Source organism: Pelmatolapia mariae, linkage group LG2 (assembly GCF_036321145.2).
Source record: "Pelmatolapia mariae isolate MD_Pm_ZW linkage group LG2, Pm_UMD_F_2, whole genome shotgun sequence".
NCBI lineage: Eukaryota > Metazoa > Chordata > Actinopteri > Cichliformes > Cichlidae > Pelmatolapia > Pelmatolapia mariae.
In genome coordinates, this window is record NC_086228.1 from 5,154,326 (window position 1) to 5,173,498 (window position 19,173).

The 19,173-nt window shown below is 41.0% G+C and overlaps 3 protein-coding genes across 3 annotated transcripts; 1 reads left to right on the forward strand and 2 right to left on the reverse strand.

The window, feature by feature from the left end:
* The first annotated feature begins 3,228 nt into the window (after positions 1–3,228).
* On the forward strand, positions 3,229–4,661 carry atoh1b (atonal bHLH transcription factor 1b). Its single transcript, XM_063491267.1, has one exon. It carries the CDS (start codon positions 3,682–3,684, stop codon positions 4,465–4,467), a length of 786 nt encoding a protein of 261 aa, XP_063347337.1. The 5' UTR covers positions 3,229–3,681; the 3' UTR covers positions 4,468–4,661.
* Positions 4,662–4,724: 63 nt separating this feature from the next.
* Positions 4,725–10,465, reverse strand: dok3 (docking protein 3). The gene is made up of 6 exons (XM_063491254.1): positions 10,363–10,465; positions 10,150–10,275; positions 9,041–9,343; positions 8,656–8,746; positions 6,614–6,801; positions 4,725–6,228 (listed from the first exon to the last, which is right to left on the reverse strand). Exons 2-6 carry the CDS (start codon positions 10,204–10,206, stop codon positions 5,356–5,358), a joined length of 1,512 nt encoding a protein of 503 aa, XP_063347324.1. The 5' UTR covers positions 10,207–10,275; positions 10,363–10,465; the 3' UTR covers positions 4,725–5,355.
* A 117-nt stretch (positions 10,466–10,582) lies between these two features.
* On the reverse strand, positions 10,583–19,113 carry LOC134639801 (probable ATP-dependent RNA helicase DDX41). The gene is made up of 17 exons (XM_063491241.1): positions 18,934–19,113; positions 17,201–17,296; positions 16,787–16,937; positions 16,591–16,665; positions 16,407–16,467; positions 16,182–16,318; positions 16,014–16,086; positions 15,780–15,933; positions 14,236–14,372; positions 13,797–13,959; positions 13,178–13,309; positions 12,995–13,066; positions 12,808–12,904; positions 11,713–11,862; positions 11,544–11,615; positions 11,105–11,215; positions 10,583–10,944 (listed from the first exon to the last, which is right to left on the reverse strand). Exons 1-17 carry the CDS (start codon positions 18,958–18,960, stop codon positions 10,808–10,810), a joined length of 1,845 nt encoding a protein of 614 aa, XP_063347311.1. The 5' UTR covers positions 18,961–19,113; the 3' UTR covers positions 10,583–10,807.
* Between the last annotated feature and the right edge of the window lie 60 nt (positions 19,114–19,173).

Genomic DNA, 19,173 nt, shown 5'->3' on the forward strand with positions numbered 1-19,173 from the left:
GGGTCATAATTTCCAGATAATTGCTGGTATTCTGTAATACTAATTCTACTGTAATTTGGTGTGTTAGACAAATAGTCGGGAGGTGAAGTGTACTTTGTCATTTTAGTAAATGGTTTGCTTATTTTTGCACAGAGAGAGAGAGAGAGAGAGAGAGATCTAATTTCCTTTATTGTCACCTACCCAGGTATTGTTGTATTTGTTTCCAGGAAACAAGAAAATTCATCGTTAAAGTAGAGAGTCATATTTATATGTGAACTTAGTTCATATATAAATATGGTTCACACCTCATTTAAAAAGCCTTAAAAATAGTTTTAAAGATTGCTCGAGGCCACAGTCACCCAACAGTAACAACTGAGAAGATAAGGGCATCCCCAGTGATATCACCATTAGTGTAAATAATTTTAACTATGGCATTTGACTTATTTGTCAGCATTATAAGAATAACCCACACATAAAAAAAAAAATCCCCAGTGCTTACAAAGTTCAGTTACCAGCAAACCCGAACCGGTCAAAGGGCACTTGTACCTTCCACTTGCAATCACCTACAAGTGTGACAACTTAGGTGGTTAGTGCTAGTTAAACAGCAGCTACGGGAAAGATGTGTTGACTCAAGTGGGCTCTGCTGTTGGTTGGCTGGTTGAGTTTAGGTTGTGGATGATTCAAGGGTAAGGAGTAAACGCTGGGATCTGTGCCATGTCTACATCACCACCTAACTTTGTTTGTTATTCACTGTTTACAAAGCAATAAATGTGCGCAGATAGATCCAAATATCGATAGTGTCGATACCAGTCCCGCTATTGATGTTGGATAGCAATATGATCAATGTTTATTTCTGTCCTCTAAGTTCAATATGATGTGTTAAATCTGTTAAATATTTTTCTTGGAAATGATAACAACACCTGAAGCATGCCCTATAAAAAATGTGTGAAATTTTCCTTTATTGTCTGTCATGTCTATTTTAGTTATAGCTTATAGCACATTTTAAATAGAAGAAGCTAACCGAAAGTGCTTTAAAGACAAACACATTTATGCCTCTTTTTCCCTAGTACCTACCTGGCTTGACTCAACTCAGTTTGTAGAGTTTTCCGTTATGCGGTAGCACCTGGTACCAAGTACTTGTTTAGTACCTGCTCAGCCTGGGTTCCAAGAAAACTGAGTCAATCTAAAAATGTGCCGTCAACAGATTGCATGCCACCTATTGAGCAGTCAACAGCATCACTTGACAAGTTAAGAGCAACCGCCTCACAAAAAACAAAACCACCATTTTTGAAACCCGGCAACGAGGGAAATGGCTACACAAAAAACGAACACCGTGATCCCCTTATTCTGACAAAAACCATAGACCAAGCAGCATTATACCATCGCCTCGTCATTCTCCATTGTTGTTTTGTGTTTGTGTCACATAAAAATGACATTGTGGAACTTTCGGTCGCATTGCACACTCAGTTGTAATGGAAAACAACCAAACCGAGTCAAGTGGATACTAGTAGAATAGAGGCAGGTCTCCAAAAACCCCAGTATTAAAATCCACGAAAAGCTGAAAGGTGTGTTTTATCAAGTATTGTGGAAAGTAAAAATCACGATGAATTAGTGGTCATTAGAATGTGGTCAGATGTGTTTAAAAAGTTACGATGGTCATCTCATAACTCATGACACTGCTGCTCTCCCCTGCATACACTGGCTTTACAGGTTAAAAGTAATGGTGTTGGTATCGGTATGGGTAATACTGGCCCTGTGTTTACTTGATATGGGAACACAGCACTACAAAGCAGCAACAGCCACAATGGCCACGAACTGCATTGTGAAATTGCTGAGGAATTTTTTGCAAAACACTTTTGTGCAATTTGAGGTTCGTGTTTTTTGTATTGTGCATTTTCAGCAGGAAACAGTTACAGAGTTGATTTGTTTAGTTTAGTCAGGGTCATTGCATCATTTAGTCACAGTGATGTACAGTGGCCTAACACCACTCAAGAAGAACGTATTCAAGTAAAGATAAAGTAAGCCCCCCTCCCTTCCTCCTCGCCTGTCTCCTACAGAAGGTCACTGCAAGTTGACCTTAGAAATGTTCCTCACACCTCCTCGGCCTCCGCTGCCACTCCCCCCCTCACGCCCCGCACCAGATGGGAAGTGTAGCTGCATTTTTTTAAAGCCTGCACGCAGGGTTGCGGGCTGTTGCGCTGGCACTGGGGCTAAAGGAATGAAATATTCATGTAGCCCCCCCAGCCCTCTTTAAATAGAAAAAAAAGAAAAAAGAATGGACATCCCAGGACGAAGAACGTGCCGATTTATTCAACTAAGACCAGGCCTCATTAAACTGCTGGCGGCGGGGCAGGTCACGGTGATTTTCTTCACTACTACTCGACCCCGACAGAGAGAGAGAGAGAGAGAGAGAGAGAGAGAGATAACTGAATGCAAAATTTGTCCCAGTCACTCCTCACTACAACATCTCAGATCTCTCAGCGGACAGGTCCGCCGCCGGTGCTGAAGTTGTTTCTCCGCCGTAATTGATGCCCTAATGAATGATTAGCTCTCATGTCAGAGTCAGAGCTCAGTGAGCGCCGTGGGCAGCATATGGGAGACGTGGGTGACACCGTCTCGGAGGTGCGTGGCTTGTGAGCGGTGCCAAGGGACACCAGCTGATAGGCACAGGGCAGGGGCCACGTGACCCTGAGCAAAAATTTGTAGCCTAATTTATCTTGTTCCTTTAAGGATCGGTCTGAAAGGGGAAAAAATCTTAATCTTGTAACGACAACAACGGCAAAAATAAATAAATAAATAACAGCAATAAATAATAAATGATGGGGTGTTTTTTTTCTTTCCAACTTTTCTTAATGGTTCATAAATCGCCTTCAGACAACTTATCAGTTATTGCGCCTCCGCTATAGGTGTGTCTCGATCCTTGTCTCACACCTGTTAGTTTTATTATTCTTCTGCAAATAATCCGAGAATGATTGGGCGCCTTTTACTGTTTGTTTGAGAACAAACTTGGACGTTTGTTTTCCACAACCACAGCTCTCAGCGGGTCAGAACCAATCAGGAGTCGGTTACTGCGCTCGTGAGAAAGAGGCCGAAATGCATTTTCCATGAAAAGCGAGCAGTGAACGAGGATGATGATGACGATGATGATGATGAATACTACTTTATAGAAAAATACATACTTAGTATAGAAATATGACTAACACACTTGTGTAATTAAAAAGAAGACAAACCTTTCCCATACAAGCTCGCGTTTATTAATATAGACACATAATATAGACTATAACTTAATTTATTACATAATCATTCATTCTCTATACATTTTCATTCATGAGTAGGGTGAGTCTTCGTTAGGTAGAGCATAGGTCGGCTATTGCACGCTCTTAAATGATTAATACTCCTCTCTTTTTAGGGATAACAAGGTCGTGATTGAGTTACAATGCACAATAGGAGAAAAAGTCGAGCTTTGTCTAATTGTTCTTTGACAGACAGGGTCAGAGGGGATTGTGCGATTGGCTGCTGCCTCCTGAGGCTACAGTGCTGTCAGGGCTGTTTGCGGGCTGGGAGTGACACCAAGGTGACTACAGGGGAGGCTGTATAAATTGTAGGCGCAGCGCAAACCACTCCAGAGACTCGGGCACCGGCTCAAGCGAAAGTGCGACCTTTATATCCTGCCGTGCACGACCACATCAGGACACTGCAGTGATGGCTGCAAAAGCAGAACTTTCGAGCTGGTCGGAGTACCCAGAGGACTTCACTCTGCTGCAGCAGCATCACCAGCAGCAGCACAACCTGGCCCACATCAGCTCCAAAGCCTGGATTTCCTCCACTTCAATCCGTGCGCTGTCAATTAGGGACGCGCACGCGGCTGCAGAGGCAGCGGGCATCTCGCGGGAGAAACTTGTGCCAGTGACCGAATTCACTGACCGCGTTACCACCAAAGGCATGACAGAGACAGACCCTGCTAAGGCGCCAGATGGATGCAAGACGAGCCACTTCGGCCCTCAGAGACACAGGCGCGTGGCGGCCAACGCCAGGGAGAGGAGGAGGATGCACGGGTTGAACAAAGCGTTTGACGAGCTCAGGAGTGTCATCCCCTCCCTGGAAAACGAGAAAAAGTTATCCAAATACGACACCCTCCAGATGGCGCAGATTTACATCACAGAGCTGTCTGAGCTCCTGGCCGGCGTGGTTCACCCAGAGTGCAGGAGTCCTCGTCCAGGCTCTGGAGACAAGACCTCCAGGAGGAACCTGATTCACTCTCTGCTGCCAGCAGCCGCTGCACAGTCCCCGATACCTCTGACCGGAGAGCAGAGAGACCCCTCCGCCTCTATCGGTCATCTGATTTTACTTGGACCTACATCTGACATGGAATCAAATAAATCAGGCACTTGTTCCAGTAGCAGCGATGGGGAATCTTCACATCTCAGTGACGCAGAGGAGGGTCAAAGCGGGAAACAGTGGCAGAAAGTCAGTGCCACTGACTTTTAACTTGTTTGCAGCTCTTTACAAGGCAGAAGATATCAGCTGACCAGCAGAGACGCTCTCACAGCATACAGTCCTGTTTTTAATAATAGTTGAGATGCTGCACTGCCTGTACAGGTAAAAGTACAGGTAAAACTCAGAAAAACCTGCTGGACTCTTGCAGGCCCTTTTTATGCACTTTATACTCTGAACCATTACTAGACACATTTCCCGTTTCATTAGTGACATTTGTCAAATAAAAAACAAACAAACAAACAATAAACAAGTATTTTTCTATTTATGTATAGCGTATTTTATGATGGCTCTTTTGGTACAATAAAGATATACTTAACATAAGAGTGTGCTTTTTAAGTGGTTTTTATATGGACATTGTCAGCAAATACATGCAGTAATTACAGCAAAACACAATGTGGGTTATTGGTTTTTCCACTCTGTTTTACAGCTGACAGTTGATGTGACAAACCCCTCCTGACTCAGCTTAAGAAACCAAACTGATTCCAGAGAGGATGATAATGAAGATGATGTGTAGCACATTAAACATAACAAGGCGACGTCGTTTGTTTTCTCTCCCGGCTTTCCCATTATGAAACAGTGCGGGCGAATGCTCGCCCAACTTCTCAGTTAATGTCACATTAAAGGTATTCGCCTAGCATTCCCGCAGAAGAAAACAAAATAAATCTCTCTTTTTGGCAACAGCATTTGCAGATTAAAAAGTATTCCAGATGCATCTTTCACATAACAAGCTGCAAAAACAATCAAACACTTGTGAGCCAGAATGCCTAACTGCATGTTCCCAGTGGAGGGGATTTTATAGAAGTAAAGAAACTAATTGTGTTTTATGACAATTTATCACAGATAAAATTGTCCTGTCTAGTCTGTCTGTTAACTGATAGTCTACTGAGAAAATGCTAGGCTGCCTGCTCCGTAGGGAAGAGGAGGCTGGAACTTTGCCAAGTCCTTAGAAATGATTTCTGCCAGCCTGTGTTTAAAACTGCCAGGCACCTCTGAGGGGGTAACTTGAGCAGAGGAGCTATTGGCCTCCTCAGTCTCATTCAAGTCGTCTTCATCGTAGTCTTCTTGTGTATTGTATTCTGGCTGGAAGGAGTTATTCACAGGGAGCGCATGCTGATTTTGGGGTTTGGCTAAGGAATAAGTGGATGATAAGGGAGGAGGCGGGGGTACAGGCAATGGTAAGGGGGGATAGGAAGGCTCCTGCTGGAGATTTGTCAGAGAATTGACTTTTTTTATCCCTGAATAAATGCAATCTGAATTATCTGCCTCGGCTTTTCTCATCAAAGGAGGCGTGCCTCTCCGTAAGTTGCAGTAAATGCTGTCCTCAATAATGTTATCCAGATTTAGAGCCTCCAGGGAATAGCACCATTCCTGCTCGTCCTCATCCTCAGCTTCCTCTGCCACAGCCTCGTTGCTGCCCAAGAGAGAAGGCTTGAGTGATAGCTGTTTTATCTGCTGTACAGGGTCGTCATAAATGGGGTAATCACTGGTAAACTTGTCCTCTGTGTCGGCTGAAACATCTGGAAAACTGTAGATGGAAGGGTCGACGAAAGAGTGAGCTGTGGCAGGCGGGGGAGCAGGAAACGGGTCAATTAGTGATCTTCTGTTGGCACTGGGAGGCTGCACCGCTGTATTCCTCTCCACTGTGCACTGCTTAGATATAGTCTGAAAGATCTGGGGACCATGCTGGGTCAGAAACATGAACACGCCTTGTCCCGACTTGCAGCGACGGCCTGCTTCGATGCTGAATCCCCCCTGCAATCACAGCCAAAGATGCACATGTTAGGAAATACATTTGCCATTTTATAAAATATGCAATACTTCAGCTTTTAATTTTTTTTTTGCAGCAGAATAAACAAACGAGTAGCAGCATGTTAATTAGTGAGCTTTAGAGATTTTGCTGCCTTTGAACAAAGCCAGACTAGCTGTTTTCCTCCGTTTCTGGGCTAACAAGCTGCTGGGTGTCGCTTCATATTTAGAGTACAAACAGAGTGGTAGTAATTTCTTTTCTTCCAACTCTTGGCACAAAAGTCAATGAGTGTGTTTTACAAAGCTTTTCCCTTTGAGAAATTCTAAATAAACCCACTGGAATACCTGGTTTATCTTCAGTACAGGGACTGCACAACATCTAGTGCTTTACCTCAATCTGACCAAATTTGCGTAGGAGCTTGTATGGCCAGTCGAAGATGATGTAACGAGTTCTCATGTCCAGCAGCTCTATTGCCTCCCCTTCTATGGAGACCAGGTACTTCCCAGACAGCTTGCACCTCTTGGATGCCTCTGTGCTCTGGATGGTTACTTGGTACTGGTTTGGAGGAAGCGTCAGCTCTAAAGACAGGAACACATGACATCACACAAGGGTTAGTGTTTCGCAACTACACACAAAGGGTTGGGGTTTTTTCCCCACAAGAGGTCTGAGCAGCACAGGAAATAAATGCACACCAAATACTTTTTAATTTTGAAAAATCTGATTTAAAATTGCTTGCCTTCTACTAATCTCTCTGTGAGGCTGGCTTTTCTGGATTGTTGAGAAGTGTAATCCATTAGGAAATGAAGAGAAATGCATTTGTATAAGTCAGAGCTTGCTGACGCTGATACATTCTGGCTTTCATGTTTGAATAAATTAGCGGCTGTAGCGCCCGCTCCTATATATATAGGGAATTTCTGCTGATGTCTTGAATTTATGATGCTGTGAAATATTTCCATCCATTTTCTTCTCTGCTTATCCTACTGAAATATCTCTTTTTTATTATAATATACTCACAGGTTTATGCTTATTAATGGGGAATTTACAAGTAATAATAATAAATCAAATTATCGCCTATTATATCCTTTGGTTGTGGAAGCACTGCAGTCACCAAGTTACCTGCTGACGTCAGCTGAGTAATTTTGCTACAGTGTTGGAAACAGGAAGAAACGCCACTGATCAGAGAGTCAGACAGACTGTTAAAGGATTTGTTTGAAGGTGATTAGTGCTTGTAAAATCTCTGGGAAGGCAAAAACACTGGGTAAAGCGGGCTGCCTTTGAAACAGGAAGTTGGTCTTAAGCTGTGGTTTTGCTTACGATGAACCCTTGTGGTGCGTTTCTTAACCTGTCTGACGTATATTTGAGGGCTGTGCAGTGATGCTGAGCTTGGTGGGGAGGACGCAAACGTATTCGTCATTTTTAGAACATAACTGCCCTCGCAGGGGTTGTTTACCTTTTCATTTATATCACTTCCTTCTTAAAAAAAACAAAAAACAAAAAAAACCAACCCTGCAAGTACCTTCCTCAAAACATGCGATAAAGTGGCACAGGTCGTTAAGTTGTGTAAGCTCATTAAAGCCTTTGAAAATTTAATGTGAGCTACTACACTGTAATAAAACCCTGATAAAGAAACGGCCAGCCACATTTATAACTGGGGAGTAAGTCAAAGTATTTTTGTAATGTAACTTTTCAAATGTATTAGCAGTGTAGCAAAAACGGGCTAAAATGAAACACCAGTAAAATACAAGCTGATTGCGGGAGGAGGTTGGCGTTGACGAAGGAGTCAAACGCCATACTTTTAGCTCTATAGTCATAGCTCTATAGTTATGCTTATTATTGGGGAATTTGGAAGTAATAGCAACAAACGTAATTTCCAGCTATTATATCCTGACTTTGAAACAAGGTTTCTCAAAACATGCGATAAAGTGGCATAGGTTTGAAACTAGGTTTGAAACTAGGTTTCAAACCTAGTTTCAAAGTGTGTTATTTTAATTAAAATAGACCCTTTCACAACAATAACCTTGAGTTAATATTACTTGTACCAGAAATTCTGGCAATGTGTTCCTGTGTGCAAATAACATTACTATAGACACCTGATTGCTTCTCTGTGCCATGCTCCTGGATGTAAATAGCCACACTGGCTCTTCCAACCTGGGTGTGAATAGTACCTGCTAGTGAAATATTAGTAAAATAAAGAAAAGTCTAAAATAGTTCCTTGTATCTTCGGGGAAAAAATTACACCAACCTTCCCCTTTTTCTTACCTCATCTTCTAAGACTAGTAGTTTTCATGCATTCTCTTATTAACCAGTACACAGAGTTCAACAGGTGTGTGCAGGACGAATAGACAAGCAACAGAAATAAGACCTGCACATTTTCATTTGTTTTCGATTTCTTGTGCCTGATCACTTATCATGCGTAGACGTGCTTGCATTACCGCTTTTCCAAGATGCGTAAAGATCGTTGTCCGCCATGGTCAAGCCATTTCCTTGCTCAAAATCCCCTTTGTCTGATTCTCCAGGATCCTTCTGCAAACAGTGGCATGGTAAACATTACATGGAGTGTACAAGTACCTCTTATCACTGTTTTATGGCTTTAAAGTGGTAAGATGCAAGAAGGTACATAGCTTGTGCAAGCACAAGAATTAGAGAAGTAAAAGGGACAGAAGTTACAGATACTGCATTAACTTCCTTATTATGCTACTTGTCTCTGGATGTGGGCAGAGCCCGTCCTTACTGACCTTTCCCAAAAATTAAAACCTAACCAGTGACATAAAAGGAAAGGTCATATTTGTACTGTTCAGGATTGGAGATGTGTGATACCTGGAAGGCTAGATGACAGAGGGCATTCACCCAGTCCTGGCTTGATGTGGAGGCTAAGATGTAGGTTGACTGTGTGGTGTTTAGGTAGAAGGCTGTGCAGCCAGCCGGGCAAGACTCCTTTGGTGCAAACGTGACACTGAGACAGTCAATTAGACGCACGACTTTTCTTTCTGGTGTTTTCTGCCGGCCCATCCTTTTCTGCTCGGTAACACAGCTGCTGTCAGCTACAGCATAGAACTCCAATCGGCCAACCCCCTGAGAGCTGGGTTTATAAAGCACCATCCACATTTTCCGCCATGTTTTCTGATGAAATGATAAAAAGTGACTATTAATAAGTGGGAGGTAATAAGACATATTAAGCAAGAATGGCATCTTCCCTTTGTGGCTACCAAGTGGCTACACACACACACACACACACACACACACATATATATGTATATATATATATATATATACATATATATATGTGTGTGTGTGTGTGTATCATTATTTACTATCTGTAGGAGATCTTAAGTAGAAATGGTCCTCTGTCCATCACACGTTACTTTCACATAACAAATGAGCCGCTGTTCAATGATGTCAGGATGTTCACAAACCACAGTCTGACATATACAAAACAGCTGTAAGACCTAAATACTATGATACACAGGTATAGCAAGTCTTGGTTATTGATATTTAACACTGTTTAGTATATAAAAGAACAAATATCAGATCTTTACGACTTTATCCACGTATGACTTTTTAAACATTCAACAGATTTAGCTTCACACTCACCTTTCTCTAACTTAATGTAGCGGAAGGATTATTCAATTTTACGTAGGTTAATGTTCCTGTGACTCTACTGCTGCCAAACTAGGTTAAAGGGTGAAATGCTCACACTGATCTGAGTGCAAGAGCGCTCGGTTATACACTAAAGTTTTAGACTTTCATGAAATACTAAAAATGATTTTGAGATACAGCTATTGGTTATGTCAGTGTTTAATAAGTTAAATCGGACTAAACATTTCCATTAGATTTACTACTAGAGTCACTAACGTCTTTTGATCAACTAGCAGGTAAGAAACAACAGTCGATATATTCCACATGTGATGAATGCCTATAAAACTTACTTTTCCAAATTTGACAGCTTGAAGGTACAGCATGCCCTCCTTGAAGATGACCTCCATGCTTGTGAGCGCTGACTGTGAAAACCTGTAGTCTCTTACACAGGTCGCTGCTCTGTGGTCAAGATGAAACTGCCAACGAAGTTAAAATTAGGTTCCTTTAGCCACAAGAATAAATGTTTCCTTTACGTCACTAACAGCCTTTATTTTCTTGCATACTTTGGTGTGTGATAAAGTATCTCTCTGATCTGCATTTTAGCCGTTGCAAAAGAAAGGACATGAGTTGTGTGCTGCTGTTGTCTTGTGTCAACTTCCCTTTGCATTTGTCTATATCTTGTAGCAACTTCCTCACCATACCACACTTATGCCACACCTGTCACTTTTTCCAGAAGAGACAGACAAAAGAAATATACACAAAAGAAAAACAAGAACAAATATAGTGGTTTTATTTACAGAGCTTCAGTAATCTATGTTACAAAGATTATAACAAATGTGAGAAAACTGGCGGAAAGGTGAAGCAATCGCTCATCTCATCTACAATGTTGGGAGGGTTTTAATATCCACTTCCTTTCTTCGGTGATGTGACACATTGCTGTACAGTTTCCTCAGAAATGCTTTTAGGTTTTGTTCAGCACTGGAGAATCTTGCCCCTAATGAAAGGCTCTTAGAAGTCCATTGAGCTATGAGCCAGGTAGTCTTTCCTTCCAATGTTGGTGACCTGCTTGGTCTGCATGGCCTCCAGCTTGGGACAGTCTGTAATACGATGACCAAGACCACCACAGAACGTACATCCTCTCTCGCCTGAAGAAAAAAAAGGAGAATCTGATGTAAGGAAAGGATTGTAAAGAATGCACCTGGCTTCAGTCAAATCACACGAGGCAGTCACTTGTGATTAGAACAATATTCAAAAAGAAACCAAAAAACATGATTAAGGAGTAGCTAATGAGGTGGGACAACTCGCCTCCGATGTCCAGCATGGTCTCGTCTCCGGTCTGGAGCACCTGGAGGACTGGAGGAACTTTCTGCTTGGCTTCAACGAGCAGAGCTTTCAGATCCATCAGAACGGATTCATCTATAAACAAACACATAGACTGGTTACATTTCAACTGTACTTAAACACTGACCCACCTAACTAAATTTATTACAAGTTATTTTACACTAAAAATCCAGCACCACTTCATGCCATGCCTGTATGAGTAAATTACCACGTTTAAAACCATACAGTGGTGTTTCAAAAACATCCAGTATCTGTAATTACTGGACAAACCTTAACAGTGATGTTACTTTTTTACTTTGGTCAGCGACCAATAGAGCATGGCTTACACTGGCTAGCATTCTCAGAGAGGTTACTCTCCCTCCTTAGTAATCAATCTAATTTTATCTTTAGGTTGTGTCCTTACCGCAGCCTTTATTGATGAAAGTTGTGGCAATTCCAGTTTTGCCCGATCGTCCAGTTCTTCCTATTCTATGGACTGAAACGGGAACATTTTGTCAAATCAGCTTGAGAAATGTTAGAAGAACTAACAAATACGTGATGAAGGTAAAGCCATATGCATATTATTCTCTTACCATAGTTTTCTATCTCTTCTGGCATGTCATAGTTCACTACATGTTGAATAGCTGGGAAATCCAGACCCTTGGAGGCAACATCGGTGGCCACTAACACATCTTTTTTTCCTTCTTTGAATGCTTCAATGGCTTTTGTTCTTTCCTCTTGATCTGGAAAAATACAGAAATTTATCTCAATAAAAACAGCATTTTCTAAGAAGCAGAAACAATTCTGCATCACCGGAACCCATGAAGCAGAAACCATGAAGGTGACATTTGCAAGAAAGATGGCATCTGGTGGTGATGATGAGCAACTACAAAACAACTAAAAGATAAGGCTTTGCACATACTAAATACATTCACCAGCCACTTGATTAGGTACACCTGGCAGAATTTCAATGCAGTCAGGCATGCAGACATGGCCAAAATTACTTGCTGAATTTCAAACTGAGCATTATGTAAATGACTTTCCACATGAGATACTTACTGGTACCGAAAGTGCTGACTTACTGGGATTTTCTCACACAACCATCTTTAGGGTTTACAGAGAATGCTGCCATCCTGCCTTATATCAACAATTCAGGCTAATGGTGGTTGCACATAGAGGCACAATTTGGGCCCCTTAGTGCCAACTGAACACTATTTAAACACCACAGCCTACCTAAATATTCCTGCCGACCAAGTCTTTCCCTTTAAGACCACAATATATCCACCTTCTACTTGCTGCTTCAAGCAGGATAAAGCTCCAGGCTGCAAAGCTCAGATTATCTCAAGCTGGTTTCTTGAACATAACAGTGAGTTCACTGAACTCAAATGGCCCCCACAGTCACCAGATCGCAATCCAACAGAGCACCTTTGAGGTGTAGTAGTACAGGGGAGTTACATCATGGATGTGCAGCCGACATATCTGCAGTAATTGTGTGATGCTGTTGCAATCACGTCAATATGGACCAGAGTCTTTGAGGGATGTTTCCAGTAGCTTGTTGAAGTTGCCATAAAGAATTAAGGCAGCTCTGAAGGAAAAAGGTTCCAATCTGGTACTAGCAAGGTGCACATAATGAACTGGCACTGTGACAATGATTTCAGTGAAATATTTAGACTCTAGACTCTGCATACCTTTTCCACCATGTATGGCCACTGCCTCTACTCCTTTAAGCAGCAGATACTCATGGATGGCATCTACATCCGCCTTTTTCTCAGCAAATATCAGCACCTGTCAGAATGAAAAAGGACTTGTGACGCGTTGCTTTAATTCTTTATAAGAACTCTTTATAAAAAGTGTCAAACACGTGAAAGTACGAACTGGAGGAGACGTTTTCTGGAGACACTCTAAGAGGTACACCATCTTAGCCTCTTCTTTGACGTACTCCACTTCCTGCACACACATAAAAATATTTATTTCATTAATATTTTTACATATGTATTTGGAAGGCAAACCATATCTGTGACTGAGACAAACGACTATTTTAGTGAAAGATAAAGTCACCTGGATGACATCCAAGCTGGCAGCTCCTGCTCTGCCCACATTAATAGTAATGGGTTTGACCAGTGCACTCTTAGCAAAGTTCTGGATTTTCTTGGGCATAGTGGCACTGAAAAGCAGGGTTTGTCTTTGACCCTAGATTAGGAAACACAAACAGAAAGCAAATGTTTTCATGACAAATTTGGCATGAAAATAAAAAATCCAGCATCAACTGGAAGAAATATTTCTTTGCAACTGCTAGTAGAGCTTATATTATGAAGAAATGTATTACCTCTGAAAGTACTATGACTACCTGGAAACTGATGTCTCAAAAGCAGTTAAAGTCAGACTGAATGGAGAACTTTAGTGAGTGTAGTAACAACAAAAAGCCTATTGTACTCTGCCAAGGTGTGGATTTGTGAAACGAGAAAAAAGGAATTTATTGTTATGTTTGAGAGAAGCAGAGGAATCTCAGTTCTCTAGTGTAAAAAACATTATGCTGTCTGGCCTTGGTAGGCTGGCTTTGTAAAGCTACTTATCTGGTGAAGGATAGAGCAAGCACAACACAGAAAAATGGATGAGGAAAAACTACTGCAATAGTGCTGTAACATTTAAAAGCTAGAGACATGAAGGACTGCCTCACCTTGAAGTAAGAGAAGATGGTTCGGATATCTTCCTCAAAACCCATATCTATCATCCTGTCAGCTTCATCCAAAGCCAAGTAGCGACAGATGTCCAGACCCACCATCTTCTTCTGCAGCAAGTCCATCAATCTTCCAGGTGTAGCAACCATCATATGGACACCGCTTTAACCAAGACAGAGTTGGAGAGAAAATTAGTCCACAACATCACATGACATTTTGGCTTTTTAAAGTGTAGTACTGTAGTACTATCAGTGTTTAGGTGGTAATGCTTTTGAGCTTTATGCATGCTGTATGTTAAAGCATTGATTCAGGAACACGTCACTTTTTTTGTTCCTCGCTGAATGTTAGGGCTGAATTGTGCAATTTTTTGCTTGACACTGAAATGGGAATTCTGGTTGAAATCCCGATTTTTTTCACAACACCTCCAGCTGTACTTACTGTTTTACTACCTCCATCTGCTCCTTGACAGACATTCCTCCGATGCAGAGGGCTGTGCGCAGCTGAGGAGCTCCCTCCTCCTCCAGCAGCTTGCAGTAATACTCTATGATGCCATGTGTCTGCCTCGCCAGCTCTCGCTGCAATAACACACCGGGTTATAAAATACACACACGGGATTCAGGAGTCAGAGGGATGAGAAAAACAGAGGTTCTCAAAGCTAATGTCATCTTTTCCAAAGGGCACGGAAAATTCACAGTGCATGAATATTTGAAAAGGCTTTGTTTCCTCTATTTAGATCATAGTATGCCACAACTAATTAACAGTATCGGTAATTACCTACATTATTTTTTATGTTACAGTGGAACCCCGACTTACGAATACCCCATTTAACGAAAAATTCAAGTTACGAAGGCACTTAACGGCAATATTTCTGCCCGTGTTACGGCAAAATGCCCGCGTAACGAAATCCGCTGGCTCTGATTGGCTGAGCCCAGAATGCCCACAATGCCTTCCGAATCATGTGACAACCCCCTTGGCTTTCGTACTTGCGCTTCGCTGTTCCACTTGAACGACGTATTGTTGTTGCAGTTAGCAATTAGCCTATAGCCCATCGTTCACTCAAAAGGCGCGATGGGTGCTTCGACTTACGAAAATTTTCGACTTACGAAAGACCCTCGGGAACGAATTAATTTCGCAAGTCGGGGTTCCACTGTATCATTTATTAATTTGGCAGTATGCACAAGTTCATTAATCAAAATGATATTTATACTGCTAATATATAATTATTGTTAATGATCAATTTCCAAATTTACAGTTTTACAAAAAAAGCAGAAACATTAGTAAACTACTATTTTTTATTTTCTTTTTTTTTTAATTGAGATGCCAATTGTAGTTGTTTTCTTACATTCCTGCATGTTTTTCTTTGTCCAGTTTCTCACATTTTTTAAAGGATGTATTTTACATCATGCCGAGATATGTCAGGTTTTTCACTAATAGCTCTTTCGGAATCACCTCATTGGTGCAAAAATATAATTTTTATGAATGTCAAACTGTCATCTTTGGGAGTTATTTGCAGGCACTGTTTTATTTGCATTGAATTACACCTGCCTATGACAGTAAGGACTATCTTCAGCTATAGTTCAGCTAAGGTTTCTTTTTAGTAGCAAGGCCTCTGGAAAGAGACTTTGCTGCTGAAATATACACTTTGAGTATTTGATTTTGAGGAGATAGCACTCCTAGAGAACAAACATGAAAGTGGCCCCACATGAGGCCATTTTCTCTGAGATTTCACCCTGAAGCCCAGAACAGCACAATGAAGGTGAACATTTTTTAATGTCCATTAATCAACATCTTGAATTCTATTTTTAAAAGATTTTTTTAAATATATATTATTAGTAAGTAACTTTAGTAAAAGTAATAGTTTTGGTTTAAAAACCATGCATGTGCATCAGTGGTACATTTTAAGAAATGAAGGAATACATTTATCAGATTTTTAAATTTAAGCGATATGACCTATATAAACGTGCTGATTATGTTTTTCTTACTGAAGGACAGATGATAAGCCCATACGGTCCCTCTCTCTTAAAGAAAGGCAGTCTTTTCTCCTGCTCCAGCGCGAACATGATGATCGGCAGAGTGAAGACCAAAGTCTTTCCTGATCCAGTGAAGGCGATTCCAATCATGTCTCTACCTGAAAGACTACAGACAAACAGGGTTCCTTTAAATGTACTTAAAAAATAGAATTTACATTACAGCCTTTGTTTTCGATTTATACATACACTGTTGGGATTCCTTGTATTTGAATTGGTGTTGGGTGGACAATTCCCTTCTTTTTCAAACCTTTCAGAATTGCTGCAGGAAAAACAAACACAGATATGTTGTCAGTTGATGATCACTGTGAACTACGAGTCAGTGTTTTTGATGTGCTGGGCAGAGTCCGCTGTCACCTGGTGGAAACTTCATCTCTCTGAAGCTTTTGATAGGAGCAGGAATGCCGTCGCCATCAACCAGGATGTGAAATTTCTTCCTGACGCGCTCATGTCTGGTGTCTGGCATATTCAGGATGTAGCGTGGTGCTTTCCAGCTATTCAATATATTTGGGATGAAAGAATGTTAAAAAAGAAACTACAAAGAGAAATTGACTACATGGAATTCTGTGATAAGGAGCTTACCTTGTTTTTATAGGATCATCATATATGATACCTTTGGCCATTTCCTTCACAGACATCAGAGCTGACAGAAGAAGAGAGATGAAAGTTGCCAAAAGAACTTGCGCAAATTCAGATAATTTACCACACATTTCTCATGCCTACCAACATCTAATTCAACAAGGCTAAACAGAAACCATTAGTTTACCTCTGCCCTCTGCAACACTCTCCAGGATCTTCTCCTCCTCTTTCAGCTGCTTCTCCTTGGCTGACTCCTTCCGAGCTGTAGGTATAAAAATAAAAACAAGTTGAGGTCATAAAAAACGTATGTAGTCAAGTTAAAAACTGAACAGTTAAACACAGAAGTATCAGACCACAGAATGGGTCTACTTTGAACTAGATACCTTCTGCCTTTTCCTTGAGGTGTTGATGCTGGTCGAGGAGACTAATATGGGAGCGTGGACCAAGAGCCTCATCTTCATCCCTCTGTTCCTCCCCACTGTCCTTCTGTTCTTCATCCACCGCTTTCCCTCGCAAGCGCAACATCTTTTGTAGCTATAAGTCAAAAATGTTATAAATGTATTTAATTTTGATACATGTTAACATGCAGTGATGAGAAAGAGTAAGTCACATTTTTAGAAGTTTTATTTATTAGAAAAAAAAAACTGCAGTCAATGTGGATCAACCAGATCTAGCCAGTTTCTCCAATCTACTCAATAAGGTCAATGTTTGAAACTATGAAACTATGAACTATGAAAACAAGAGTTGGCAGTTACTACCTGCATAAAACTCAATCAGAACAATGCTCAGTAACTTACCATTTGCTGTTTTCTGATTTTGACTGGAACATATGGAACGTAGTCGTCATCCTCCGATCCTTCTGAGCCAGTCCTTTCATCCTCGTCATGGGATCTCTGTGAAAATATATATACATATGCTAATTTACATATTATCAGCTACACAGCTGCCTTAGTGTGTTTCTGTTATTCTCTAAGAGATATTGGCTCTCCACAGATACAACCAGGACCTCTGAATAAAACTTCTGCCACACAGAACATTATGGAGCACAAAGCTGATGATATAAAAGCAGTCTGATGATGGTAGACTCTTGATAGCATCCAAACAACAACCATGCTCTTATTTCATAAAATGATATTTACTGAAAATCAATAGACACTCAAATCATATGCTTGTATACGACTAGTATGTCAGTGGTGTTGGGTACAAGGCATTATTGTAAGCATATTACATTGTATCACGCTACTATACTAACCTACTAACAACTTATTAAACAACAACATATATTAATGTGCTCGTGTTTGCGTGTCCCTGTAAGCAGACGAGCAGCAGCATTCTGAGCCACTTGTAAACGTGACAGTGAAGCCTGGTCAATAAAAACATAAAGTGCATTGCTATAATCAAAGCAAGTGGTCACTAATCCATATTACACTCTCGTTAAGCCACTGAGAGATAAAAGTCAGGATGTGGGAACAATTTAACATCTTTTTCTTCCCTACAATAGACCGATTTCACTTCCCGTAGGGAGAAGGAAAAAGGTGTAGAAGTCTACAACTTTACAGAAGTGGAAATGTGAACATTATTTTTATTTTATTTCACAAAAGCACAGGAGCACGATGGTAATCTTGCATCAACTGCATTATACGGCTATCAGAACACTTGCAAACATCTGCACAGCTAGCATGCTAACATGAAGCTAAAAAAGAACCCAGAGTGATGTATTGACGCATGCTAAATCACCCAGGAATCCCAGAAAGATGATTCAGATGAACAGAATAAACTTTCTGGCAACTCAGAGTTATGTTAAAGTGGAGTGTCAGCTGATCCCAGCTCAGCAGCCAGAACCTGATCGTCAACAGGTAACAAAGGCAGTGATGAGCAGTCATGCTTTGTAGCATCCATTGCTACATGCACCTACAGTAGAAGTCTCCTTTTTATTGTTGAATCATGAAGACTGAACTTAATTGAAGCGAGGCCTACAGTTCAGCCACACCTAGGAAGGTTCTCCATCAAGCTTTCTCCGTTTCATTATAATGCCTCTCACTGCGGTTGGCTCGAGTAACCCTTTTCAGACTGTTGGACGTCAGTGGCTTTCTCTACATCATAGCATGATGCATTTCGCGTTTTCTTGCCCCCAAAGCTCCTTACTAATCATAATTATTAAAGACTGGAATCTAATTTTTAAAATATTTTCAAGTTTCGTACTAATTTTACATCCACAGGGCCACATTTATGCTGTCTCTTGCTGTAACCGCTTGATGCCACATACGTCAACTTTACGTCTTTATAGCAAATGTTTTAGCACTTCATCATGGCTAATGCTAATAGTAGCGCTTTAATAAAAACGACTGTACAGAATTAAGATGAACCGTCTGTTATTCAACAACTTTAATTTGCTTCTATTAAGGTTGCCAAGTGAGCCCAACTCCAACAGATAGCAAAACGACTCGAAGATTAGATTAAAGCTAGCTAATGTTACCGTTAGCTAACCCTAGTTAGCGTAGCTTCTTTAAAGTATGGCTGTTTAACTTACCTTTTGAGGTCGGTTTTCGGTCTCCATTTTATTTAGGAATAACCTAACGTCCCTTTAAATGCCTTTGCTTTGATGTTTTTCGGGAAAATACGAATGAACACAATTTAACAAAAGTATCTAATCCGCATGTTTACACAGTACGCAGAGGAGAGGAAGCCTTGATACCGAACGGAGGGCTGGAAGGGTCAAAACTTAGCGAGCAATTACCCGATCGCGAAGCGCTTCAAGTAAATGCAGCAA

Excerpts from the sequence above, each read along its gene's own strand:
- atoh1b (XM_063491267.1), top strand. The coding sequence starts at position 3,682 with ATGGCTGCAAAAGCAGAACTTTCGAGCTGGTCGGAGTACCCAGAGGAC.
- dok3 (XM_063491254.1), bottom strand. The coding sequence starts at position 10,206 with ATGGAGGTCATCTTCAAGGAGGGCATGCTGTACCTTCAAGCTGTCAAA. Across the intron at positions 8,747-9,040 it reads TCTGTCATCTAGCCTTCCAG|AAGGATCCTGGAGAATCAGA; the intron begins GTATCACACATC and ends CACTGTTTGCAG. Across the intron at positions 6,802-8,655 it reads TTACGCATCTTGGAAAAGCG|AGCTGACGCTTCCTCCAAAC; the intron begins GTAATGCAAGCA and ends TCCTGTCTTTAG.
- LOC134639801 (XM_063491241.1), bottom strand. The coding sequence starts at position 18,960 with ATGGAGACCGAAAACCGACCTCAAAAG. Across the intron at positions 16,666-16,786 it reads CCTCAAGGAAAAGGCAGAAG|CTCGGAAGGAGTCAGCCAAG; the intron begins GTATCTAGTTCA and ends TTATACCTACAG. Across the intron at positions 10,945-11,104 it reads GACCATGCTGGACATCGGAG|GCGAGAGAGGATGTACGTTC; the intron begins GCGAGTTGTCCC and ends TTTTTTCTTCAG.